Below are 27,811 nucleotides of genomic sequence, written 5' to 3' on the forward strand. Positions count from 1 at the left end.
TGAATATATGTTCTATTTCACAATTTTAAAATTAAGGCACCAGAAAACAATGAAAAGGTCATAAGAACATTTAAGAACTTAAGTCAAAATGGCTTTTACATTTTAAAAGGGTTGGGGGTGGAGGAAGGGAGGGAAGAATAGGTAACAGAGACCACATGTGGCCTGCAAGGCATAAAATAGTCACCGCCATCTGGCCCTTTGTAGAAAATCTTTGCTGACCCCCAGTTTAAGGGCAAAATTGGGATGGCAGTAAAATAGCCAATGGAAGAAAGCATTACAGAACCGTTTCAGGATTATGAAAAGGCTCAGCCACATGAACACAAGCTACCATTCCAATCCAGTAAGGACAAACAAGTGATTCAGCACTGGGCACTGCCACTCAACCAGGAACAGCCTTGGTCAAGTGTCTGAAAATTGGCCCCCTCAATGGGATGGCACCACTGAGAGGAAGACCAAAAGCTGTGAGAACAAACCATCACTACTGTTTTCAATAGCACACGAGAAAAGAAAATGAAATTACCAGCTCAAGGAGAGTCCAGCTCAGTGAGACAATGAGCAGAGGAAGAAAATATTAGACTCCAGAGGCCACTGATACAACTGATTACAGCAATTACAGGTGTTTGCAGACTGGCAACAGTAGCACAGGGCAGGATGCCCAAAGCACAGGAGTGTGCAGTAAAGTGGAAAGAAATCACCTTAGTAAATATGACAAATTCAAAACATTTAACAACCATTTACTCTGTACCTACTGTGAGGGTACAGTCACATTTGCCTCATTTAATCCTGACTGCAACAAATTATGAATAGAAAAACTAAATTTGAAGGAAGTTTAAAAGCCTGAGATCATATATGAGTGGCTGAGATGGAGTTCTCTCTACTAATTACAGCTGTTACATAAAATAGAAATCTCAGCATAGAAACTGACAAATGAAAGGAGGTAAGTAGGAAGTTATTTTCCACATTTATAGCATGAAGAATATTGTCACTAAATTGGTCACGCTTTTCTCTCAAACACACCAAGGACACTCCTAACTCCAGGGCTTCCCATTTCCTGGAATACTTTTCCCTCAAACATCCACCTGGCTCATTCCTTCACCTCCTTCAAGTTTTTCCTCAAATCCTAAAAAAAGGCTAAAAATTAAATCACTAAGCATCTATTAAAGAAGTTAAAAAATTAGTAATGGAATAGATCCAATGAAAGCAAAAACAGGTGGAAGATACAGATGATATAGATATGGATATATAGATACAGATCTAGAATTACAGATATATCTTAGCAGAAATAGAAAACAAAGTTACAGTGGAGAATATCAATAAAGTCAAAACTTGGTCCTGTGAAATAACTTTTAAATTGATAAAGTAGGATGAAAAAAAAAGAAAGAGAAAAAAAAATTTTAGTAACGAAAAAGACTATAGACTTAACGGTAATTGGGGATTAAAAGTTATTATAAACAACTATGTTAGCAAGTTTGAAAACAGGTGAAATAACTTTTAAAAAATATTAGCTGCCCAGCCAGTGTGGCTCAGTAGATTTAGCATCATCCCATGGATTGAGAGGTCCCCGGTTTGACTCCCAGTCAGGGCACATGCCCAAGTTTTGGGCTCAATCCCGAGTAGGGGGCGTGGCAGGAGGCAGCCAATCGATGTTTCTCTCTCACATTGATGTTTCTATCTCTCTCTCCCTTCCTCTCTCTCTAAAAAGTCAATAAAAACATATAAAAAATATTAACTATCAAATTTTGCCAAAAAAGAAATAGAAGTTGAATGGTATTAGAATCACTAAACAAATCAAATCTGTTGTTTTTCTGTTTTGTTTTGTTTTGTTTTTTTAAGAAAAATCCTCTCTCAAAGACAACATCATATCCTGGTGTTTTAAAAAAGAAAATTCATGAAGACATTCATTTCAATCATATTACAGAAAGCCATCCAGATAATAAAAAGAACACTCCTTAGTTTATTTTATAAAGCCATATAACCTTAAACAAAGGTACAGATGATAACTTATTGAATAAAAATAAATAAGAGAAAATCTCATCCTTACAGCAGATAGAATACAAATGATAATGCACAGGCATAAAAAAGACATTGTAATCATAAAGCAACAAAAAAAGGTGCACCCTGAGAACAAAAATGAGCTTTTGGAAATTAAACATTATAGCAGAAATGAAAAACTCAAAAAAGTACTGAAACAGATAAAGTGAAGAAACCTCTCGGTAAGCACAGCAAAAAAAAATTGTAATAGAAAATAGGAGAGAAAAGACAATTAAAGGACTAATCTAGGATGTCCAACATCCAAAAAACAGAAGTACCAGAAACAGAAAAGAAAGTCATCAAAGAACTAACTGGAAGATTTCTCCAATCAGAAGTCACTAAGTTTCTAGGAAAGGGCATAACATTGTGAAATGTATTTACACCGGGGACCAAAAGAAGATGCTTTGAGAGAGAAAACAAATCATATATATAAAGGTTGGGAATCGGAAAGGCTTCAGATTCAACAGCAATGCTGGAAGCTAGAGGACAACAGAGCAATGTTTTCACAGTTCTGAGGGAAAATGACCTCCCAGTTAGAATTACATATTTGCCAAGTCAGTATTAGCTGTAGGTTAAAAACATTTTCAAACACCTTGTGCCCTTTCTCAAGAAGCCACAGAAGGAGATACTAAAATGGGAGCTTAAAACCAAGAAGTTAAAGGCAAAAATTACAAGAAACAGAGTATCCCATACAGGAGTGACGTAAAGGAATTTACCGGATGATACCTGTGGTGTAACAAAAAATACATTTGGTCTTTGTCCCCTGTTCCTGGCTCAGAACTCCTAAAAACCCTTTCTCAGTGGTAGCCGAATCTCTTGTATGCTGATGACATGACTCATAGCTCTTTCCTGAGTTCTGAGAGTCATTTGAGTCATTTTAGCAAATTATGGAATGTAGGGGAGGTCTCCAAATTAACAGTATGCTGGGCAGAAGTGCTGGGGACCTCACTGATGACTGCTATCTAAAGTGAGAGTCTTACAGGTCTGAGCCCTTAACCTGCGGGGTCCATGCTAACTCCAAGTGGACATTGTCAGAACCGAAATGAGAACATCCAGTTTGTCTAGAATTGGAGAACTGACTGTTGCTGGAAAAAACACACATTAAAGGAAGACTCAGGATGGAAGGGCAACTAGTCCACACTGAAATAGTTTCCCTCTGTAGCTCTGTAGACAGTCGCAATGCTGGCTGCCTTTACCTAATGCAACGGTGTCCTCTTTTTTAGCCAGAGGACAGAATGCCCAGGTAAGCCTGGTCCAGATTCTCATCTGTCTTTCACGTGTCTTGACCAAATGGCAATAAAGCTCCTAGTCTCCCCTCCATGTCGAGCCAAAGGAGCACATTCATTTAACTGACATACACTCTTAAGAGCTGGGAGTCATCTATGGTGAGATTAGAAGTAGAAAACACACAACAGTCCACTCTCTGAAGACATTTCTGCCAGTCATCCACACCTGGTAACACTAGAGGTGTCTCAACTGTTGTGAGCCCTATGTTCCCCATGACTCACTCCTGGTCTTGCCCACCAACTTCCCCTGAGGGAATCTTGTAAACTCTCTGGGAAGCCAGAAGCCAGGCTCTGACACAAACACTGTTCAATGTATCTTCCGTAAGCCTTCGTGTAACAGCCCTTTCTTTCCATGGCTGGGTTAATGCTTGGCACCGGTAATATGGCACTGTTCTATTTTGTACCCAAGGTGTTAAGGTACATAGGTGTGATATTCTTTAAATTGTCTGTGTATGTTTTAAATACTTCTGTATTTTACAATAAAATATGCATTTTACAATAAAAATTTTAAATAAAACATAGACCAGTATGTATACAGTGTGCTGACATTAGCTTGAAAAAAAAAGAAAGAGATGTACATATTTCCTTGTACATGCATAAAATATCTCTGGGAGATTAAATGATGAACAGATTGCAGTGACTGCTTCTAGCTCAGACAACTAGGAGGCTGGGGAGCAGGGTGGAAAACAGACTTTTGGTGTAATGCCTCTTAAAGTTTTTGAATTTCTAACACTGAGAATTTCAAAGGCATGAATGCCATGACTTCTATCATTTAGTTCTATGATTTTGGCAAATCACAACTCTGAGCCTTTAAAATAAGGATAATAATACCTCATAACACTGGTGAAGGAGTCAAATAAGCTTTTGTAAAAACCCCTTCGAAATCATCAAATACTATGCACATTTGAAAGGTATTATTATTATTGAAAAATACTATTCTTTCCCTTCCTTTCTCCTTCCTCTACATAGAAAATGCCATTCCTTCTTGATAGGGTAAGTTTATTTAGCAGGTAAGAAAACTATGGTTTAAAATAATTCATGTGAAGTTATTCAGTCTTAACAAACACCTATGAAGCCTGCAACAGGTTCAGCATAATATTAGTCTCTTTCACACATATTAAATCCTCAAAATGACCCTTGAAATGCAGCTCTAAGTGCATAACAAAGCCCTAGTGTGAACAGCCATGAGTTCACTAAAGACCTATGGAGGGCCCCTGAGATACCCAACCTTATGGCAAATTCACCAATACAGAAATCAGCAAGACAAAGTTCCTCTGCTCAGGAAGCCCACAATCTGCTAGTGATACCAACAGTCTCATACGTGCTATGCAGAGGTTGTTTCTCCAGACCAAGGGGAAACACAGAATAGTCACCTAACTCACAGGGGCTGAGGAAAAGAGCAAGGGAGATTTCCAAGAAGGGTGCTGACTCCCGACCCAAGTCACATTTCACCCAAGTCAGAAAGAAGAGTAGAAACCAGTAGATAAACAGGCACAGGACTCTAGAGAGAAGAAATAACAGAGGCAAAGTATCAAAGGTAACAGAGCATTCAGAAGACTGCAAGAAGTCATGGGGATATGGTGTTTTGCATTTTCAGAGAAAACCTTTACTGGCAGCTGTGTAGAGCTACAGAAAGATATTTCTGGACAAAGGAGACTGCCATTGTTAACATCCAATTTATACTTCATATAAAATAAAGCTTTGTTTATTTCCTATTATCAGAATGGAAAAAAACAGCATATAATTATTTTTCCAATATAATCTAAGGGGCCACAGTAGAAATTTATTAAACATAAATAGTTTTAAAAGTTTACTATTCTATATGTCCAGAGTAAGGCAATGTTAAATGATGAAAATTATAGTCATCTTTGATTAGGAGGAAATAAGAATAAAAGAATAGATAATGGCAGAAAAGGTACTTCTTTGGTTTTTTTTTTTTAAATCATATGGGCCTCCAGAAAACACGGCATAATGGAAGACACAGATGTATACATAGCATTACTCTCTCTGTTTAAACAAGGGAAACAATTTCATTGTTCCTCCTAAGGGAAAGACTCAATCAGACTGTGATACTGACCAGCAATCTGCCTCAAAACAGAAAATGGTACCAAACAATGACAGAGATGTCCAGCAGGTGGGTTACATGCTTACCAATGCTGTCTTACTGCACACGTACACGATTCTCTGAGCAACTCCGAGAGCTTCAATCACTCAAGGGCAAAAATGGAAACAGCATCTCCAAAGAGACTGAGATCAAAGAGGCAGAGGAGCAGGAACTATGTCCATAAAGCACATCACAGACAAAGATCAAAAGAAGTAATCTGAGGACTTTTATGACTCACCTGCACTAACATTATGCCTGATGAATCTACAGATTGCTCAAATCATTCATGGGCAGGGATTTAGGTCAGGTATTTAAAAGATACTGATGTGAAGGAGTTCTATGATTATTTGGCCCACTGTTCAGGCAAATGGCTGATGGCTATCTTGCAACAATAACTTCAGATTAGAAATACTGTTTGGCAAAAGACGGGATGTGATTGCTAAGAATATGTGGTTTAAGAAATATAACTTCCTGTAACACAAGTACTGTTTCCAGCTTTTAAGACTAAGTAGAAAGTCTATCCACTGTACTTCACAAAGGTCACAATGGGATGCTAAAACCTCACCCATGTGGGAGTCGAATTTCTTGGAACTTCAACCTCCTTACCCTACATATAAATTCAAAATGTAAGCATTAATGAGGATAGCCATCACAAACTCATGCAAAGCCCATAATGTCACTGGACAGACAGTGCTTCAGGAAAGGAGGGGGGGCTCTCAGAAGCAAAAATAATTCAAATTATAAAAATTTAAAATAGCCACTGAGCTAACAAGAGAGATAAAACCCATGCAATTAATAAAGTTCATGCACTTCACTCAAGGACCTGTTTACTTTTATCTTACATTTAGAATTTATTCTTACATTAGCTACAGTTCCTATAAGCATTCTGTTTCGTATGCCAGGGAAGCAGAGAAGCAAATTAAGAGTTAGGACCATCTACACAGTCAGGTTCATTGACAAGGTGCACTGACCAACCTAGAGCAGCAGCGAGGGGGTCTACTGGGAGAAGAAAATTATCTTTAAAAAACAATTTAAGAGCCCTGGCTGGTTTGGCTCAGCAGTTAGAGTATCAACCCACAGACCAAAGAGTTACAGGTTTGGTTCCGGTCAAGGGGATGTACCTCGGTTGCAGTTAGATCACCGGCCCTGGTCAGTCAAGGTCGTGCAGGAGGCAACCAGTTATTGTGTCTCTCTCACATCAATGTTTCTTTCTCTCTCTCTCTCTCTCTCTCTTCCTCTCTATCTCTCTCTTTCCCACTCTGTCTGAAGATAAATGGAAAATATCCTCAGGTGAGGATTAAAAAGATATAAGAACCCAAAACACAAAGCAGAACAGCTCCTTAAGCACAGGGGTGAAGCGAACGTCACTCAGAACACCTGCAGCCCCTGAGAACAGCACAGAAAACGTGTATGCACACAACACAGTGAATAAATCCCTTGGCAACACCTGTGTTCTGGTTCTGATACTTAGCTGAACCCAGTCAGCGTCTTCTGACCTCAGCCTCACCTGTAAAATGAGGATAATACTTCCTTGCCCTACCCACCATAAAGAGCTAAAAATAATTTATATAACAATGTCTAAAAATTGTAACACTAATAATGTTCAAATATGTTCTGCATACTCTGTTTAAGAAGAAAGTATATTTAAATCAATTCCCATTTAAATGGCTAAATAAAAAATTAGCACTTCTCTTACTAGCAGAAAATCATCTTACATAGTACCATTTATTCCTTCCCCGCAAATGCCAGATTTTTGAAAACTATTATCAAGATAAAGAGAAAAAGCTTTTTAAAGCAAGAGGAACAGTTTAGCTGCCCTTTGATAACTAAAGATAGGTTATATAACATCTTTTCTGACAGGAAAGGCATTTCAAAATGAGAAAATATAAAATACTTTTAAATGAACACCCATACCTAAAAGTATGGCATGAAATACATCTATTATAGTTATATCTTAGAGCAATATTTTTCAAACTGAAGGTCATAATCACTAGTGGATTATGAAGTCGATTTAGTGAATCACTACTAGTAATTTTAAGAAAATAGGATAGAAATATTAGAGTACATAGCATTTAAGGTGCCTCATTAGCACAGTAGGTAGCGCATCAGTCTCATAGAGTACATGGCATTTAGTATTTCATAGAATCGTGTTTTATTTAATATGTATTATTACCATGTGTATATGTACACCGGTGCTGGGTTACAGAGTAAATGTATTTCTTATGTGGAGCTGTGGTCAAAAAGAAAATCGATAAGAAAATCGATAAATTGGCATGTGATAGTCTAGATAAAAACTAAACAAAAAATTTTAAAGCACCTAGTAGTCAGAGTGATGAGGAGATGATAAGGAAGTTAAGAATTTACAGTTGGAACCAGGCTGAAGATGAGGACATTGTTTTTTTAAAAGCAGGAAAAAGATAACAGCTTTCCTTCTGGAATAAAACAGACAAATGTAAGGAGGCAGATGTTTAAAAAAACACTTCTTTAGAACTTGGGAAAATCCACCCCACAAAACCGTCTGACTTTAGTCCTCAGTTTTCTCTTCTGTAAAGTGGGTGGATTAAATTAGAAGATAAATTTTAAGATCCTATTCTTAACATTAACATTCTCTGATTCTGGTAGAGTTTATAATAATTAAGTCATGATATGAGTACCTGGATTACAACTCAGACCTTTTGTATTTATAACTAAAATTTTATCTTTTAATAAAAATGATATATCTTAATAAATAATACGTTTTTAAATAAAAATCAAGGCTTGCCCTGGCCGGTTTGGCTCAGCGGTTGGAGCGTTGGCCTGCGGTGCAGAGAGACCCGGGTTCGGTTCCCGCTAAGGGCACGTACCTCGGTTGCAGTTTGTCCCCGGCCCTGGTTGGTCGTGCGGGTGGCGGCCACTCGATGTGTCCCTTCACATCGATGTTTCTCTCTCTCTCTCTTCCTCTCTCCCTCCCGCTCTATCTGAACAAAAAATGGAAAAATGTCCTCGGGTGAGGATAAAAAAAAAAAAAAAATCAAGGCTCAGTGGCTAAAGCCATATTTCAGCATCTCTCAGTTTTCTATACCTAAAAGTAAATGGCTGGGTCAAAATTACCTTCAGACAAATATTACTATTCACCTGGTGGCAACCATGGAAAGCACATAGGAGGTGCCCTGTAGTTATAAAACCTTTATATAGCTTCCTCTGAAAAATAAATAAATTTTAATTACAATAACCACTGAGATACATGTAAATTGTTAAACCCAACCACAATCAATAATAAATGTTTTATAGACTAAAAGATTAGATGCTCCTAAAATTTCCTTTTGTCTCCTACTATAGTAGGAACAACCATTTTAGCTTAATCACTTATTGTCTAGGTAAATGAACCAATTGCTTCCTTCCTGGTTTTTCCTATGACTGCATCAGTTTCCTGGCCTGGATGTGGCTGCCTGTCCCAGTGTATGTGCTCCTTAGTCTGCTCCTTATCACTGGCAAGCCCTCCCCTGGTCTGTGCCCACTTCCTTACGCTCAGAGCCTGCATCTGCAAGAACAGTGGTTGCCAGCTCCCAAATAAACAGACACACACAAAATGAAGTCAATACATACAACAGAGTTGCCCTGATTGGGCATGGACTACCTATTATATCACGTAGAGGTGTTCACAGAAAGAGGTGTATTTTACCATGTGGATGCCACATCTAGGGCCACCTCTATGACTAGATAGAATCTGTTCTACTTCTAAGCCCAAGATCTCTTTCAATTTAGGGATGAAAAATGGCAGCAGAAAAAGGTGAAATGGGACTGAAAAGAGAGATTGTCAGAGGAATAAAACCAGATCAACTGACCAAGCCAATCAATCACTGACACCTATTTTGATTCTGAATACTATTATAAAACAGTCCTGAGGAAGAACACCAAAAAGAACTAAATGCCTACAGACACACACACAATAGTGTTTCATCATGCTATATTATTAGTACAAAGTGAGAAGAGAGTGTAACATCTATTATCTGTTCTCTCTGCAAGTCCATGTTACTCATTTCTCTCTTGTCCTATCTACTTTGGAAAACATGTTCTTCCAAATCTAACCACTCTGATTGAAATGGACAGACATGTCAATCCAAGTGACCAACATGCAGACACAGAGAAAAGTCAGGCTTTGCTGAATTCACTTTTTACTGAATTTACTGGTCATTGCCCAATTCTCACCTACTCTGAAATATACATCAAGTAAATTATCAGACATAAATTTTACCAAGCGCCATCCAAATAGCTGATTTTCAACATTATATAATACCGAAAGAGTGTGATCCTGACTTGTAAAACTCACTTTGGGCATTAATGCTAAGTAAAACATATCACTGCCTGGCCAATGTGGCTCAGTGGATTGAGTGTCATCCCATGGACTGAGAGGTCCCAGTTCAACTCCCGGTCAGGAAACCTGCCAGGGTTTCAGGCTTGGCCCCTAGTTGGGGGCGTGCAGGAGGCAATCGATCAATGTTTCTCCCTCACATCGATGTTTCTCTCTCTCCCTTCCCCTCTCTCTCTAAAAAATCAATAAACACATTTTTTTTAAATAAAAACCTATTACTAATATTCAGTGAAGTCTCAAATATGTATTTAAGGTTGAATCAAACACAGGACTACTGGAAAATACAGTGTAAATATATACAAGTAAGAGAGAAAGTAACTCTCTATAAAATAAGTACTTTAAAGTATGCACTAAGGCTAAATTGAAGAAGTGAAGATCCATTTGTGCTATAAGGTCCTGAAGTCAGCATTAAAGCTTTTAGAATCAACCATATAAAAGGCAAGTACCATAGGGAAATAAAAGAAGGTTGAGACTGGTAATAAATAAACAGAAACCTGATAAAGGGAAGAAACAAACATGACTGTGTTGATGATTAATTATTACTGTTCCACCAAACAACACTGTTTCTTACAGGGAGTTAATGGACAATGCTGTCCAGCACAAAACCCACCTTAGTGAAGGCTGAACATGAGTGAGAAAATAAAACGATATAACGTCAGTCTGTACAACTGGAATTTCTATACATAATTTTTACTTTTATAATATTTACTATAATCTAAAATTTTGAAACAGTTTTGGAATTTTTAATACATAAAAATATACGTAAATTTTTTTGTGTAAAAATTCAGATTAAGAAGAAACTATTTATTATTGATACTAGTTGAATATATAATAGGATAATTTTAGAATAAGAATATTTCTGCTTTAGCCTTTGGTATAAAATATATAAAACTATCTATGAAAAAAAAAGACAGAAATAAAACCAAAAGAATTACAAATGAATTTTCATTCTAAAATATAACACTTTATCACATTATATCAACTTGATAGAAGTCAATGGACTAGCTAGCATTAAATAAAAAAAAAAAAAAAATAGAAAGTGCACTTAAAATATATTGAAGCCGGCTAAAGGATATCTTTCTATAATATATCTTTTTTAAAAACTTTCAAGTAAGTGTATCCCTTTCCCTCAGTGAACTCACCCAACATTTTCTGCATCTTCATCACACTCAGCTTTATATTTGCAAGGTCCACACTTGGAGTGTTTTCTGTGAACTTCAGCCCCTGACCCTTCCTCTTCTGTTTAAAAAGAAAAATTAAATTTTCAACCAAGAGTTGGGATCCTTCCAAGATAGGCTTCATGTTTTTAGCAGCAATTATTCTATTTCTGGGGGAAATGCACCATAGCTCTTGAAAATAATTCTTTCCGAAATCTATCAATGATGGAGTCCAAGAAGGTTGCCAATACTGAGTACAACATATTCTGGGAAGAAAACAAGTGTTGGTGCTGGCAAAATAATCCCCTAACTTATGCAAAAAGGAGCAATATGGTAGGTTTTAATAATTAGTTGCCTTTAAAAGAACTACCATTTAACATTATTTAAGAGAGTGGAAACAAAACAAAACATGAGCAATAATTTTAGTCCAGTGACTACTCTATTGAAATAGCCTGTGCAGTGTAGGTTAGCAAGTATGTGATTCAACACAGTCAAATATAACCTTCACCTTTTCCTCACATAAGGTCCACAACTGACTTTCTAATTCGTTTTTTAAAAATCTCCTTAATTTAAAAAGGAAAGGGGGTCTCTACAAAGGACTTGCCCCTTTTTCTGCTTTGCCACTTAATATAGCCAAAAATACCCAGAATGCAGAAGTGTGTGGGACTCCCATGATCTACCTCAAAAAACAATGCCTACCACCAGACCCCAATTCAGCTCACATCGCACATTTTAAGGAACCCTACATTTGAGGGTCTCAACTTTATGATCCTGATGATTGCAAACTGAACAGAGATATCAATTTTGAGGCCAATTTAGGGATTATACTTTACTCAAGGAATTTCCCAATCTGGTTTGGGAAAGAACACCTTATTCAGGGGATGTCAATCACTAAAAAGGTGTTAAAAGGAAAGTAACCAGCCCAGTAGGTGTGGCTCAGTAGATGAGCATCAACCAAGAGGTCGCCGGTTCGATTCCTGGTCAGGGCACATGCCCAGGTTGTGGGCCAAATCCCCAGTGGGGGGCAATCGATGTTCTCTCTCATCGATGTTTCTCTCCTCCTCCCCTTCCTTTCTCTCTAAAATCAATAAAGGGAAAAAAAAATTTTTTTTAAGGAAAGTAGCCAAATCTAATGCCTACCACTAGACCCCAATTCAGCTCACATCCCACATTTTAAGGAACCCTACATTTGAGGGTCTCAACTTGATGATCCTGTGTGTTTGGTAAAACTTCTAAGTTTTGGTGTCTGCCTGCACTTTAAGTAGAAATCCCCTCCCCCTACCAGATTCTCATGAATATCCCAAACAGATTCCAGAGATTATAATCTGACGTATTTCTAAGGCCCAGAAACATTCTGAGATTTAGAAATCACACAGTCACCATGACCTCACATATGTTTGTGTATTAATCTGAGCAAACCTCTCAGCCTTTCTAACTCAACTCAGTCTTCTTCCACAAGGCAAGACACCCAATATCTGTACTATACCTATAAGCAAATCTTGAGATCAACTTCCACTTCTTTAATAAAGTAACAATGACAGTTTCCTAGATAACGTCTGACCACACGAGTTAGACCATATGATCTCTTAAAATCCTTTCCAACTCTAAGATCCAGAATTTATGACCTCATCCTTCACACATGATCATAAAGTCTCTGCTTGAACATGCCCATTTTAATCAAATTCTCTTGTTCAACAGCTGTACAGTAATCATCTTTTTTAAGTTAAAACTGTCATCCCTGAACTTCTTCCTCAGGACAGTTCTATTCTCTGGGTGACCTTTAAAATCCCTACCAAATGTGAAATTTTAGGATTCTATGAAACATAGAAGTCTAGAGTAAGGTTTTAAATAGTGCTGAAATGACTACAACTGTAGTTTTCATTTGTATAAGTGTGAACCTTACCAGTGACTTTTCTGTTAGTATATCCCAGTAGTACCTCAAACATTATTTTGTATAAGGTAAGAATCACAGCCTCATTAAACTATGAGATAGATTAGTCACTCTTAATCTAGGGGTGATGGCTAAGGGTAGGGTTTCTTTCTGGGATCATGAACATGTTCTAAAACTGACTATGGTGATGAATGTGTACAACTCTGTGAATGTACCAAAAACCACTGAATTGTATACTTTAAATGGGCAGATTTTATGGCATGTGAATTTTACAATAAAGTTATTTTTCAAAGTGAAAGAAAACAAATGCCCTTTACGGAGTACTTGAAACTTACCCCCTTCTCCGGATCCAGAGCCATTATCTGTGAAGAAAAACAGAGTAAACATGAACACTTTTCCTGGAAATTTCATCAAATAGGAAATTCCTTATAAAAAATCAAACTGGGATATCCATTCTATGTAGCCCTTTTCTCGCTTTTTTTAATATCTAACAGTTTATTCTTATATACCTATTTTGTGCCTTTCTCCAAATACAAATCCTTGGACACACAGTCACCCATACCTCATATATCTTTGTATCTAATTCAGGAAATATCCAAGGGCCTTGTACAGAGTAAAAACCAATAAATAGTGTAAAGTAAATGGCTAAATAGAAACTATTTTAATTAACTCACTTAAAAGGTACAAGAAAAATTTAATTTTGTTAAATCTTGAGAGAAGTAATGAATAAGCTGTTTTTATTAGAAAGGGAGGGTCTTGCTCCAAAAATCTTAATGAAATCTGTGGATAAAAACCCAAAGCCTAAAGGTAAGAAGAGCCCCAAGATTTAGAAGGAAAAACCCCAGGGTTGAGGTTTTCACAGTACTGATGAAATTTCCTCTAGGAAACCTAACCAGAAGGAGTCTCACCAAGATGTAGGTGGAAGACTTGTTACTAGTGAAATTGAAGAGCCTCCCTCAAAGTTACCAGCAAGAAGCCAGGCTAAAATGTAATGAATGTAAAATTTATTTTCTAATCCTAAAAGAACCAACATATGGCACAGAGCATGTTGGAGCGTCATTCTATAGTATCATCAGCACCCAGTAGTGAGGAAAGAACCTGACATTAATCCAGCCCCTGCCGGGGGGGGGGGGGGTCCTGCAGAACCCACTCCAGTTCTTTAAACAGTCCTCTACAGTGGGAGACAACACATACAACAATATTGCTCCCTTCCCTTCGAGCTCCTTCAGACAATAATCAGATTCCCAGACAGGTCAGAAACAGGAGGAACTGGAAAACATATTTTACATAGTACCTATTGCAAAGTCTTCATGGGATTTTCTAGAAACTCTTAAATTGCATTTAATCTTGAATAAGCAACCACAAAAAATTACATCTTCTCTAAGTAAGAAGAAAAAGGAATGGAAGAAAAGAGAGAGAAAGAAGAGGGGAACTTAATTTAAAACTGTTTTCATGACCAAAATGTTCTTAGGAAAACACTCCCTTTCCTTCTGCCCCACACCGATTGGGTACACATGTGGCTGGGCAGCAAGGTAAATGCGAGGAATAAACTGATAAATAAGACTGTCCCAGTGCATGAGGTACTTACTCCCAACTTTTTTTTCAACCCATGTCCAATCTTAAAAAATATAATATCTAACACCTTCCTTTAGCATTACTTAAAACTCCCAAATAAGTTAAATATTGTTGTAACTGCAGAACCAACTCAAATTGGTCTTGTCCTGTTTCTAACCAGATGCCGAGTTGTTTTTTAGGAGAAAGAGAACAAAACTCTAAGTCATGCAGCCAAGGCATGTGCAGTGCAGAGAAGAAAATTTTGTTCAATAACACAGGGAATCAAAGTTTCACACCCCCTCCCCCTCCAACCAAAGAGCTGGGACTGGACCAGATCAATCATGGGAAGGAATCCTTTCGGAAGTGAAGGATCCAGGAAGGTCCTGTGCTAAAGCCCGCCAGCACCTCCACAAACCAGCCCCTCCTTCCCTAACCCATCAATTTCCACCCTAAACTCTCAGTCAGGAGACACATTTGAGCCTTGCCCCCTGCCTCCTTGCTGGTGGACCTTGAAATAAAGCCTTTCTTTTCTCAAAAGCCGATGTGATAGTACTGGCTTCTACGCATGGGCAGCAAGCCATTGCTTGGTAACATTGTGACCACTCCGATAAGGAGGTTGAGTTCTTCTCCTACACTGTATTTTCACTGTACACACACCTTCCCCAGCCCACACAACTCCATCCCACCATCCCTGGGATTATGATGTACCTCCCTAGGCAGGGCATACTGCTTTCCAGATGAGAAGTAACTGATCTGGCTGAAAACAGATATGTCAGACAAAAGAAATACAGTATGGCATGTACTTAGAGATATACACAAAGTGTGAACTCTGCCAGGAGATGACATGAAAAAAAGATTGCACAGAGGAGCAAAGACTTAACCTCAATCTTAAAGTATTAGGAGTTTTCAAGTAAACAAAAGAGAATGTTATTTTTAGCACAGGGAATAGGACCAATCAAAGACCAAATGACATGAATAACACTGGCCCACCCAGTAAACAAAACTGATCCAGTACCTTATAGCTGAGTTCATTCATTCCTCATTTATCTACCCCAAGAGATGATATCCGTTTAACAACTTGGGTATTTGGGGCTCTGAGTTTGGTTACATGACTTGTCCAAGTCATACAGTAAATAAGAGCTAGAGTTACTCTAAAGGCAGGTTTTTAAACCCTAGTGCAGTGTTCTCCAATCTACCACTGCCTTCTAATGTTTAACATTCACTGCCTTTCGAAGTTGCTGGTGTCTTAAAACACATACTCCTCATAAATTATGTACAATTAATTGGGGATTGTAAAGAACTCCATATTCCTCTTTAGTCTCTAAATCAAATCTCTGAAACACAATGTAAATAAGAACCACACCAAAAGATAGTCAACTGGCCTAAGAACATAATAATTTCACCAAGCACCTAATTATTCAGTGTATGAAAAAGAATTTGGCCTTGCCTAGAGACAGGACAGGTCTGGCCTTTGTCCTCAGCTTCTGGGAGGTAAACTATGCCATACCTGATAGAAGTGTCTTGCTTAGGGAGGGTACTGACCACATCAGATCTTAGGGTGGGGCCAGCCACATTCAATAGTCTTAGGGTGAAAGACCAACCATGTAATTTAAAGTGGGGTCTTTGAGTTGTGTGGTATTAGCGGACATGGAGTTTGAGATCAACTATATGGACCATTAATCAAACATGCTTACATAATGGAGCCCCACTAAAAACTCTGAACACAGGCACTATAATATGTGAGGAAAGGAAGGAAATGGGGTACATCATATAAGTGTAGTCTCCACCTTTACCAGTAACCTTCTTACCATCATTCTAATTACAACACCCCACCTTCATCACTGCCCCCAAATACAAATGCAAGTAAGAAATTTACATTAATGCATTCCAAAATAAACCCCTACAAATCCAAGAAAAAAAGAGAAGAAAGTAAATACAAACAACTGGCGGGAGGTATGTGATGAGGGTGGGCAGACGGAAAAAAGAAGATAGGAAAAGAGAAGAGCTTGGAAAGAGACACATCCTAGGATACCACTGATGGCTTTCTATGGATACTCCCACCCTTCCCCCCACCAAAAACTAAATATCAACAAAATGGGTCCCATATCATTTCCCACCCCAAATCTTACTCTAATAGTCAGACCACGGGCAAAAAAGCAAAGTCCCCACCAAAGGAGGCATTAAGCATTAAAAGTGTACTGAGAAGTAACATCGTTGATACAAGACCACTGGGGGTTAAAAAACAAAATGAGCCCTGGCCGGTTTGGCTCAGCGGTCAGAGCTTCTGCCTGCGGTCCAGAGAGACCCAGGTTCAGTTCCCTCTAAGGGCATGTATCTCCACTGCAGTTTGTCCCTGACCCTGGTTGGGTCGTGCGGGTGGCAACCACTCGATGTGTCCCTTTCACGTTGATGTTTCTCTCTCTCTCTCTCTCTCTCTCTCTCCCCCCCTCTCTCCTCCCCCCCCACTCTACCCCCACTCTATCTGAACAAAAAAACGAAAATGTCCTCAGGTGAGGATAAAAAAAGAAAAAATGAGCCTTGGCCCATTTGGTTCAGCAGATAGAGCATCAGCCTTCGGTCCAGAGAGACCTGGGTTCAGTTCCCGCTAAGGGCATGTACCTCGGTTGCAGTTTGTCCCAGGCCTTGGCTGGTCATGTGGATGGCAGTCATTCGATGTGTCCCTTTCACATCGATGTTTCTCTCTCTCTCTCTCTCTCTCTCTCTCCCTCCCTCCCTCCCTCCCACTCTATCTGAACAAAAAATGGGGAAAAAAAAAAAAAACATACAAAAGAAAAAAAAAACATAATAAAATGGAGGAAAAAGAACCCCCAACTCCCTACACAATCCCCACCAATCCAAACAGCATTTCTGGGAATACACCTCTGACTGCAAACTTCCTTTTAGAAAATACGGCAGAACCATTTCTCGCATTTATTCAGAAGACTATCACAACATACCAGAGTAGCATGGTCCTCTTGCTACTACCGTTATCTCTTTCTGCTGTTTACAAGCAGCTCTTCTGAGAAAGCATTCATTTTGATAAGTGTCCCCATTTGATGCACAGACGGGAATGTAATTTGTATGGCACTGCAAAAGAAACAAAAATAAATTATCAGAAATAGGCATGAATATTAATAGTGTATTTCATACTCATGAATGCAATACCATAGTATTATGACATTCTTCTAAATACAGAATAGTTTGTTCTTTTATTTGGTTTAAAAAAGAAGTTATGTTACTTTCTCACACCTTTTTTCACATTCATAATGAAAAGAACTATTAATTATCCATAAAAATAAGACTGAAAATCCCTTCCCTATCTACTTCATTTGCTTGCTATAAAGATCCAGCAAGATAATTTAAGAGGAAATTCCTGGCAATGTTTATAATGAGTGCAAAAATGAAATGTGATTTTATTATGACCAAAATTCATTTACTCAATACCTCTGGTATGCAGTCCCAAGATAAATGCTATACAAGACACAAAGAAATATATGATTTCTGTTCTCAGAGACCTATCAATCTTGTTCGAGTATCACACAAATAGAAAAATATGTATATATATAATATATATAGATACAGTAAAGATAGATCACGTGCTAAATCAAAGACTAGACATAAGTATATATAATACCTACTACTTTAAGCTACAGTATTGAAGAAAAAGCCTTCTCAGAAAAAGTGAAATGCGAACTGGGTCTTGAAGGATGAGAAGAAATAAGACACATTAAGAAAAAAGGTTTGAGAAATGACACAGGACCTATATGATTAAAAATCTTTAAAATGTCTATATGTCAAAAATATTATAAACAGCTGGGCCAGTGTGGCTCAGTGGTTGAGCATCAACCCATGCACCAATAGGTCGCCAGTTCAATCCCCAGTCAGGGCACATGCCCAGGTTGTGGGGCAGATCTCCAGTGGGGGGTATGCAGGAGGTGGCCAACTGATGTTCTCTCTCATCAATGTCTCTGTCTCTCTCTCTCTCTCCTCTCTCTCCAAAATCAATAAAGAAAAAATAATTTAAAAAAAATATACTATACAAGTTATCACTACTGAAAAGAGATAATACAAATTAATAAACAAAAGACAAATTTACAGAATAACAAATGACCAATTAACATATAAAAGTATTGGCCTTCACAGTAATCAGTAAAATGAGATGTTACTTTTATCTTATAAAACTGGCTATTAAACAAACAAAAACTTCAACCGGTGGGCATACCAACATGCCTGTTGTGGTCATCTAAACTGGTCCAACCTTTTGAGAACATAATTGAACAACACATTTCAAGAGTTTTGAAAAATACAGTTTTTGATCCAGAATTACATGTTTAGGGATCTATTTGAAGGAAACTATTACAGACAAAAATGTATTACAGCCATTTCAAACAAAAATTTATTTTTTTATTTTATTTTTCAATTACAGTCAGTGTTATCTTGTATTAGTTTCAGGTCTACAGCATAGTGGTTAGACAATCATCTACTCTACAAAGTGTTCCCCCGATATTTCCAGTACTCACCTGGCTCCATACATAGTTATTAAATTATTATTTACTATATTCCCTATGCTGTATTTATATTCCTGTGACTAATGTTTAACTATCAATTTGTACTTCTTAATCCTTTCACCTTTTTCACCCATTCCTCCAAGTTCCCTCCCCTCTGACAACCATCTATCTCTTCTCTGCCTCTATCAGTCTGTTTAAATTTCAAACAAAAATGTATTAGTATTAAAAAAAAAAGTAAAAACAGCCCTGGCCAGTTTGGCTCAGCAGTTAGAGCATTGGCCTGCGGTCAGTTCCCACTAAGGGCACGTACCTCGGTTGCAATTTGTCCCTGGCCCGGGTTGGGTCATGCGGGAAGCAGCCACTCTATGTGTCCCTTTCACGTCGGTGTTTCCCTCTGTCTCTCTCTCTCTTTCTCTTCCTCTCTCTCCCTCCCACTCTATCTGAACAAAAAAATGGAAAAATTTCCTTGGGTAAGGATAAAAAAAAAAAAGTAAAAATAATATAAAGCATGTTATATCTGTTCAAGTAATTAATATTACAGTCACTGAGAATTATCTTTAAAAAGAATACTGTGACCTGGCTGGTTTGGCTCAGCGGTTAGAGCGTCGGCCTGTGGTCCAGAGAGATCCGGGTTCAGTTCCCGCTAAGGGCTCGTACCTCGGTTGCAGTTTGCCCCCGGTCCTGGTTGGGTTGTGCGGGTGGCAGCCACTCAGTATGTCCCTTTCACGTCGATGTTTCTCTCTCTCTCCCCCTCTCTTTTCCTCCCACTCTATCTGAACAAAAAATGGAAAAAAATGTCCTCGGGTGAGGATAAAAAAATAATAATAAAAATAATACTGTATGACAGAAAAAGGTAACATAATTTTAGGTGTAAAACAGACAATAATAACATATATAACTTCTGAGAATTCTGTGCCATTTTAAAATGTATTATCTAGTCCACAAAACTGAATGCAAATTTTAAAATGACATAAGTATAAACATACAGCAAGAAAATTAATATGTATATAAAAATCTCAATTATTTAGAAAATATAAATATTCATAAAGTAAATCCTGGAAGAAAACATCAATAAATTTTTCATATTACTTGTCATGGTTTTTTCATTTCCATAAATTTTTATATTTCTCAATTTTTTCCCAATGAACAAGATTTACTTTTATCATTTATTTACTTTTAAAAAGTGATCAATTTACTTGGTGAACCATAAATATGATATGCTACCACAGGTCAAGCACTGGTAAAAACAATCTCTAATGAAATATTTTATGACCAAGTTGACTTGCTATACATTATCAGTGGACTCCTACATCAATTTTAATTAAAATTAAATTTTTACTTTAAGAAGCCTTCCTATATTGCTCCAATTATTCATGGATAACATCTCTTTATTCTATTTCCCTAAAATGTACACAGTAACTTGTATGATATCTCAGAAGTCAAAATATGTTTTTTGTAATTATACAATGCATAATTTGTAAAGAAAACCAGAAGCTCCAAGAGGTCAAGTGCTAAGGCTATGAACTCTTCAACCAACTCTTTGTTTAACAAATGCTTAGTGACTTTCTGATGGCGTGCTCTCAAAGATGCTAATATTGCCCCCTAAGCATAGATGGCCCTACGAAAGATTTTTTGGTTGTTACAATGATAAAGGACACCAATATCATTTACCAGATGGATTCCATGGATGCTAGATTATGTCCTGCAAAGGAAAGAACAGTTCCACACAACAAAGACCTACGATGCCTGGATGCTTCTCTAGCCATTCACGTGGGAACTATGGTAAGACTCACCATAGACAAATAAACTATCCTAATATTAATTTTTATTCTAGCATCCACCGTACCTCTACATTTTTGTTTTCGAATATTTCTAGTATAAAACTGTGCTAATCTTTATTAAAACCAAATATTCATTATAATATAAGCATGTGACCACTGTATGGTCTTCTAGTGTAATCATGCCCATGCATTTACATTTTGAATAACTTATAGTAAGATAATTTATTTTACTATATATTTTTTATTTCTCCTTTACATTCCAATTATACATTATATTGATTTCTTTAATTATGTTTATGTAGGTTACATTCTCTACGAATTTCATTAAATAGTAAAGAAACAGAATACAAATATTATTGGTTATACAAAAGGGTCACTAAGCCTAATAATGCTGAGAATCTCTAAGGTAATAGCAACATTTATTCAAGAGTTTCAATCTAGTAAACACCGGCTACAACTTATGTCCTATCTAACTTAAATACCATAGCAATCCTGTGAAGTACATGAATTAGTGTTTAGAGCTAGGGCCCTCATGTAAATGTTGAGTTCAAATCCTGGGTCCACCATCCATGTAACTATCGGCTAGCACTAGTACTATTTCCCCCACAGGGAAAATAGTAATTATAATAGTATCTATCTAATAAAGACGTGAGGATTGAATAAGAGAAGTTCATCTTTAGCATTTATATCTGGACATAGTAAATTCTCAATAAATATTAGCTGATTTTGGTACTGCTATTATCATTTCTGAGTCTTAAGTAAGCCCAGGGTCATACTAATAAGTAGACCTTGATTCCCCACAAGTGATGTACTACTCTAACCACTATACACACTCAAGTTATATGTCACCCAGAGGTAGTGACAAAGGGCTTACCAGAGTCTAGGCAATGTCCCTGAAATTCAACCTAACAAGCACATACCTAGGAGTGAGCACAAGATGGGAGAAGCAGGCCTGCTATCCCTTGGTCAGTTTCCAAGGGTCTCCCTTAGGAACTTCTCTTTATGCTATGTGCAAATTAAAGGCTTTGGGCAATTTAAACTTAGGCACTGTCTATAACCTAAGATCTGTCTCCTCTATAGAGCCTCCCTTGCTAAGGGAAAGAACTCTCCCCTACATCTTCTCTTTAGCAGGAAGAAAGTGATCTCAAGTAGTTTAGAAAATAATAAGGTTGTGGTGGTTAATTTAATGCATCAATTTGACTGGACCCCAGGGTGCCCAGATTAAACACTATTTCTGGATGTGTCTGTGGGGGTGTTTCTGGATGAGATTAGCATTTGAATCAGCAAACTAAGCGCCCTCCCACCCCAGTATAGGTGGGATCATATGATGCACTAAGGACCTGAACAGAATGCAGAAGTGGAGGAAGAAATAATTCGCTTTCTGCCTAACTGTTGAATGGGAACATGGGTCTTCTCCTGGTTCTTGGGTGTCAGACTCAGACGGAGATTTACAACATCAGCTGACCTGATTCTCAGACCTTCAGACTTAGACTAGAACAAAGAAGAAGAAAGAAAAAACAGCAAGAAAAACATCATAGGCACTCCTCTTTGTATAGTACCCAAGTTTTAATGGAAATTCATCGTTTTTCTTTGTACCAAATTAATAAAAGTAGCTTTGTTTACGTAATGGGGCAAGCTACAAGAGTGCTTATTCATAGACTGAAAAAATTTTAGACTTTATTAAAAATCTAATTATTATTTGTTAAAATTATATCCCTGAAAGCTTATATTAACACTGAAAGCATGGTAAATCATAATCAAGTTGTTTAAATGACTTGAAAGATATTGCTGAAGCACCCTCATATGTTTAATGAGCTTCTGAGGTCATTGTTCTTAAACTAGCAAGAGCCTAAGTCTAACTTGAACAGATTTATAAGCTTCTAAGAAGGCAGAGAGTCAAAGGAAGGTTTGCTCAGCAGCAAGATCAAATCATGCTGTAAGCCCTTAGGCAGTTTGCTCCTACAAGGCAAGAAACTTGACTTTAAACATCCTTGTATCTTCAGCATCTAGCCTAGCACGTAGCACAAAGTAAGCACTGGATAAATGTCTACGGATCGCAACTCCTAACTTTTATTTCCCTTTCCTGCTTTGCCACAAGATAAGAATGCAAGGGATTCAGAGAGATCATGAGAGGATTTTCTAGCTGCCTGTTCAAAAAGGTCAAAAACACGATTTAAGAGTTTCAGGAAAAGACTTTCAAAGAATGAAAATCAGAATCGTAAAGACGAAGATAGATAAATATGAAGTGAAAACAAAACTATCAAAAAAATGAAAATGACATTATGATAACTTCTTTAAAACACAGGTTCTTTTCTGTAATCTATACAAACTGAAAAGGAAGCATCTCTAAGGCAAATACTATTAAGTGATTTAGTGCTTAAAAGAGACATTAAACACATATGTTATAAGACACAGACTATTTCTAGAAGGAAATAACAAGAAGTAATAGATGTTGCCTCTGAGAAGAGCAATTGGTAGTCTGGAATGACTTTTTCAATATATTATATATTCTTATATAGTGTTCAAGTTGTTTACTATGTGCACATAGTATTGTTTTAAATATATCAAAACAATACCCACATCATAGAATTATATAAACTTTTATATATTTTATATATATAAAATGTTTAGAACAGGTAATGCATAAAATGCTCAGCCCAGTATATAATATATAAGTGCTCAAATAATGTAATATATATCATGTACACACATACATACACATATAGTATATACATACATCTTTACAAACCACCATAAGGGGAAAAAAATAGTCCCCAAAATAGGCAAAGAATATGAAATATTAATTCACAAAAACATAGCCAATAAATATATGGAACATTTTTAATATTTCTAGTAATCAAATGCAATTAAAATGTTTTTGCCTTTCAGATTTATAAAATTTAAAAGGATTTCAAAATGTACTACTCACAAGCTGAGGAGAGATAAGCAGCTTGTCTAATATGTTGCTATTGGTGAGAATGTTACTCTGCACATGAGCATCCCATTGACCCAACAATTCCATATCAAGGAATTTAATCTAAGGAAATTATAAGACAGGTGGAAGAGAGGAACAGTTCCAGCCTTCCTAATACAGTGTGGCTAAAACACTAATAAAAAACCTACAATCTTTCTGGGTTGCAGAACTAGAGAGCAGGGTTCAGGGCAACCAGGTCCACAGGAAAGTAAGAGAGAAAATACCCAAAAGAGGAATCAGAGGAGAGTCTCAGCTTCTGTGTACAAACTCAGACCATATTTCTGGCTGAGTCTTCTGAAGTATTCAGGGAGCATATTCCAAGCAGCCCAGCAAAGTCTAAAAAAGTTAATTTTTGTGTTGCTGCCACAACAGGGAAAATGAGTTTGCTGTTTGAGTTCAGCCAATTTAACTGTTTCGAAAATGAATCCGTGGGTATGATTAGAACAAGATCATGAGTGGAAAAAAATTCTAGTTCTTTCTTTGTCTCATCGGAAATCCTGATTCATGGACCATTTTGTGAGCAACATTCTAAAAGCAGATTATAATTCAATCATATAAAATGAACAAAAAGAAACAACTGGGTGTAACATATCTTGCTTCTCTTCTTTTTACTTCTTCTTAGACAATAGAATCATAACTGAAACAGCACCTGAAAGGCAAAGATCTTAGTTTGAGGTTGCCCTTTCTAGACCATCTCTAACCCTCAGGAATCAAGTCAGTGATGTCCTTTGGCCTAAGAAGATGAGAAAGCAACAAGTAAAAATAGAAGGAAAAGAGACAGACTAGAAAGAGAAGTAAAGGGGGAATTTTTCAAAGCATTTTCACATCTATTATTGCCAGTCTGTCCTCTTCATTCAAGGAAAGAAGCATGGAAGGTACAAATAACAGCATTTCATATGACAAAAAAGAATCAGTAGGCTGTGAACCCAACTTCCCTGTGGGGTCCCAAGGTGTTTTTAAGATTTATAATTTGAAGAATTAAGAATTATAGCCCTAGCCGGTTTGGCTCAGTGGTTGGAACATCAGCCCACGGTCCAGAGAGACCCAGGTCCGGTTCCCACTAAGGGCATGTACCTCAGTTGCAGTTTGTCCCTGGCCCTGGTTGGGATTGTGTGGGTGGCAATCACTCGATGTGTCTCTCTCGTGTTGATGTTTCTCTCTCTCTCTCCCAAAAAAATGTCCTTGGGTGAGGATAAAAAAAAAAAAGAAATATAAAATATGAGAAATGTAAAATAACTCAAAATAAATTAGGTTTTCTCACCTGGAATTGACATGCACATTTCAATCCATCTCCATCTTCTTTACAGACTCCTCCATATTTACATGATGACTCATCACAAACTCTTACATCAGACTCTCTCACATTTAATTCTATAAAAGAGGAAAAATTGTTTTATATGTACATATATATTTGTGTTTTTGTATCCAAGTATACATATATAAATGAAAAAAATCCTTAAAATGTGTAGAGCATCTCATTCACAAGAATAAATATAATAAGATATAAATTTTAAAAAGCAAGCTCTATAAGACACAAAATGTTCAAGATTCCCCAATGAGAATCTTGCATATTAAAATGCCTAAAAGCAATCCAAACCAAAATAAAACTCAAAATTTCAGGATTTCACATAATTCCAAAGATAAAATGACAGAATTTTTCTATTTTAGCCTCCCAAGACATTTAGATAACCTTCTTAGTATTATTTTAATATTTTAGATTATTTTTCTAGTGATTGCTACTTTTAAGGATAACAAATAACTAAGTACACAATGTATACATATATGGATTCATTATGTTGTACACCTGAAATTAATGTCAATTAAGCCTCAATAAAAAAGTTAAAAAGCAAGGCACATCCAGAATAATGCCATTTATACAAAGCTTAAAACCATGAAAAACCAAACAAGGTTTTGTTTAGGGTATTATTTTGTGTATTTAAAATATTACATGATAAAAGATTTTAAGCACTTTCTGGGCCCTGGCCGGTTTGGCTCAGCGGTTAGAGCGTCGGCCTGCGGTACAGAGAGACCCAGGTTCGGTTCCCGCTAAGGGCATGTGCCTCGGTTGCAGTTTGTCCCCGGCCCTGGTTGGTCGTGCGGGTGGCAGCCACTCGATGTGTCCCTTTCACATCGATGTTTCTCTCTCTCTCTTCCTCTCTCTCCCTCCTGCTATATCTGAACAAAAAAAGGAAAAATGTCCTCGGGTGAGGATAAAAACAAAAAAACAAACAAACAAAAAAAAGATTTTAAGCACTTTCTCATCATTTCAGAAGTCAAAAAAGGTAAACAGAAAAAGTAATAAAAGTAACTAAAAGGAATAATTGATGCCTAGAATAAATTTAGGGTGATCATTATACATTTTAGACAAATAAACCATTTTAATTACAAAAGAATTATAAAGTAAACTTGAATTTCATACAATATATATGGAGCATTTATGACAAAGTTAAAGAGATCCAAATACACCAGACTTAAATTTTAAATGACTGATTTAATTTTATTCTACCATAGGAAGCACAGCCAATCCTAGCATTCTGTGGTCATTGCTCCTGCTCCAAGACCGCCAGTCTTGCTCTAAAAGCATCAAATTAAGCTTTCTAGGAAACCTAATAAAGCTTCAAGGTAGTGCTTTGTAAAGCTGCCAATCATGTGGAATTGGGTTAAAAACCACTACAAAGCAATTTTCACATTTTGCATATGGGGAGTGAGAGCTACAACAAACGCTTTTATGCAAACAATAAACAAATGAATGTTCAAAAAACTCATCCCAGTGCAGTGGTGACCCACAGGAGTCTGGGAACAGAGAGACCTAAGTTAGCTTCTGACAGATACTCAACAGCTAAAACTCTGGGATGAGCACGAGGTCTCCTGCAGTTCTCGATCAAGGTGAGGACTTGGCAGGCAGATTTCAGGGAGCAATTCTCCAGTGACCCCTCATCCCTAGAGAAGCTAAAGGTTCTACCTTAATAGGAAAAGGTAAAAGTCATGAAATTCTGATTACCTGATTATTAGTCATGTTTTACTTTATGCCTCTCTTGCTATCAAATCCATGTTATTTTACTGTGTTAATGTGTTAATTGTGGTTATTTGATCAGAAGCAATTAATGTTCTACTATGTATCTAATCCTATGCTAAGAATTTGGGACCCAGAAAAATACATAAGAAGGAGCTTATCATCTTGCTAACATATAGAACAATTAATGATGGAATTCAATATAGCCTATAATTAAGGGAAGAACTGTGTTGTACAGGCTATGACTGCTCTTGAAGTTTCAGGAAGTAGGAGATAAGAAATAGATCTGAAGCATAGAGTGCAATGTCAGAGATGTCAAGATTTGCACTGACCTTGAGAAATTAGTATGACCTTTTTTCTGATTATAAAACTAATATAGGATCATTATACAGAATTTAGAAAAGATATTTGAAAATAAAGAATGTTTTAACTGCCCTCAACATCTAAGTCATATCAAAACAGAGAAAAGAGAATGTTCTTATCTAGGACAACATTAGTGAAAGAGACACACATCTTTAATAGTACACACAAACATTAATATCACTGACTCCCATACCGTTGATATTAGGAAAACTAACAGTCTAGGAAAATCAGTGTCATGGACTAGAATGTACCTTCATTTTTTTAAAAAGTAAAAATTTCATTTCCTCAATAGAAAGAATTTTCTCATTTTGAGAGTTTTCTTCACTTATTTCTAAACTGTCAATATCTGAAACTGCTAGCTATCAACAAAATTAATATTCAACAAATAAGTAAAGAATATTAATAGAACCCTGAGCAGTGGTTAGAGCACTGCGGGTTACATTTCTGGTCAAGGGCATGTACCTGGGCTGTGGGTTCAATCCTCAGCCCCTGTCATGATCATGTGAGAGGCAACCAATCAATATGTCTCCCTCACATCAATGTTTCTCACCCCCCCCCCTTCCACTCTCTGAAAATCAATGGAAAAATGTCCTCAGGTGAGGATTTAAAAAAATATTAATAGCCCTGGCCAGTTTGGCTCAGCGGTTAGAGCGTCGGCCTGCGGTCCAGAGAGACCCAGGTTCGGTTCCCGCTAAGGGCACGTACTTCGGTTGCAGTTTGTCCCCGGCCCTGGTTGGCCGTGTGGGTGGCAGCCACTCGATGTGTCCCTTCACGTCGATGTTTCTCACTCTCTCTCCC

At 37.2% G+C, this 27,811-nt stretch overlaps 1 protein-coding gene across 1 annotated transcript in view; it reads right to left on the reverse strand.

Moving 5' to 3' along the window:
* The window catches only part of TMEFF1 (transmembrane protein with EGF like and two follistatin like domains 1), a 78,017-nt gene that overhangs the window by 32,725 nt on the left and 17,481 nt on the right, over positions 1–27,811 (reverse strand). Inside the window, exons 2-5 of the mRNA XM_036261975.1 lie at positions 24,899–25,008; positions 17,332–17,461; positions 13,156–13,182; positions 10,915–11,011 (exon numbers count right to left, since the gene is read on the reverse strand). Coding sequence (XP_036117868.1) covers positions 10,915–11,011; positions 13,156–13,182; positions 17,332–17,461; positions 24,899–25,008 — 364 coding nt within the window. The remainder of the gene's footprint in view (positions 1–10,914; positions 11,012–13,155; positions 13,183–17,331; positions 17,462–24,898; positions 25,009–27,811) is intronic.

The sequence above is a fragment of the Molossus molossus genome, unplaced genomic scaffold (assembly GCF_014108415.1).
Source record: "Molossus molossus isolate mMolMol1 unplaced genomic scaffold, mMolMol1.p scaffold_m16_p_14, whole genome shotgun sequence".
Lineage (NCBI taxonomy): Eukaryota > Metazoa > Chordata > Mammalia > Chiroptera > Molossidae > Molossus > Molossus molossus.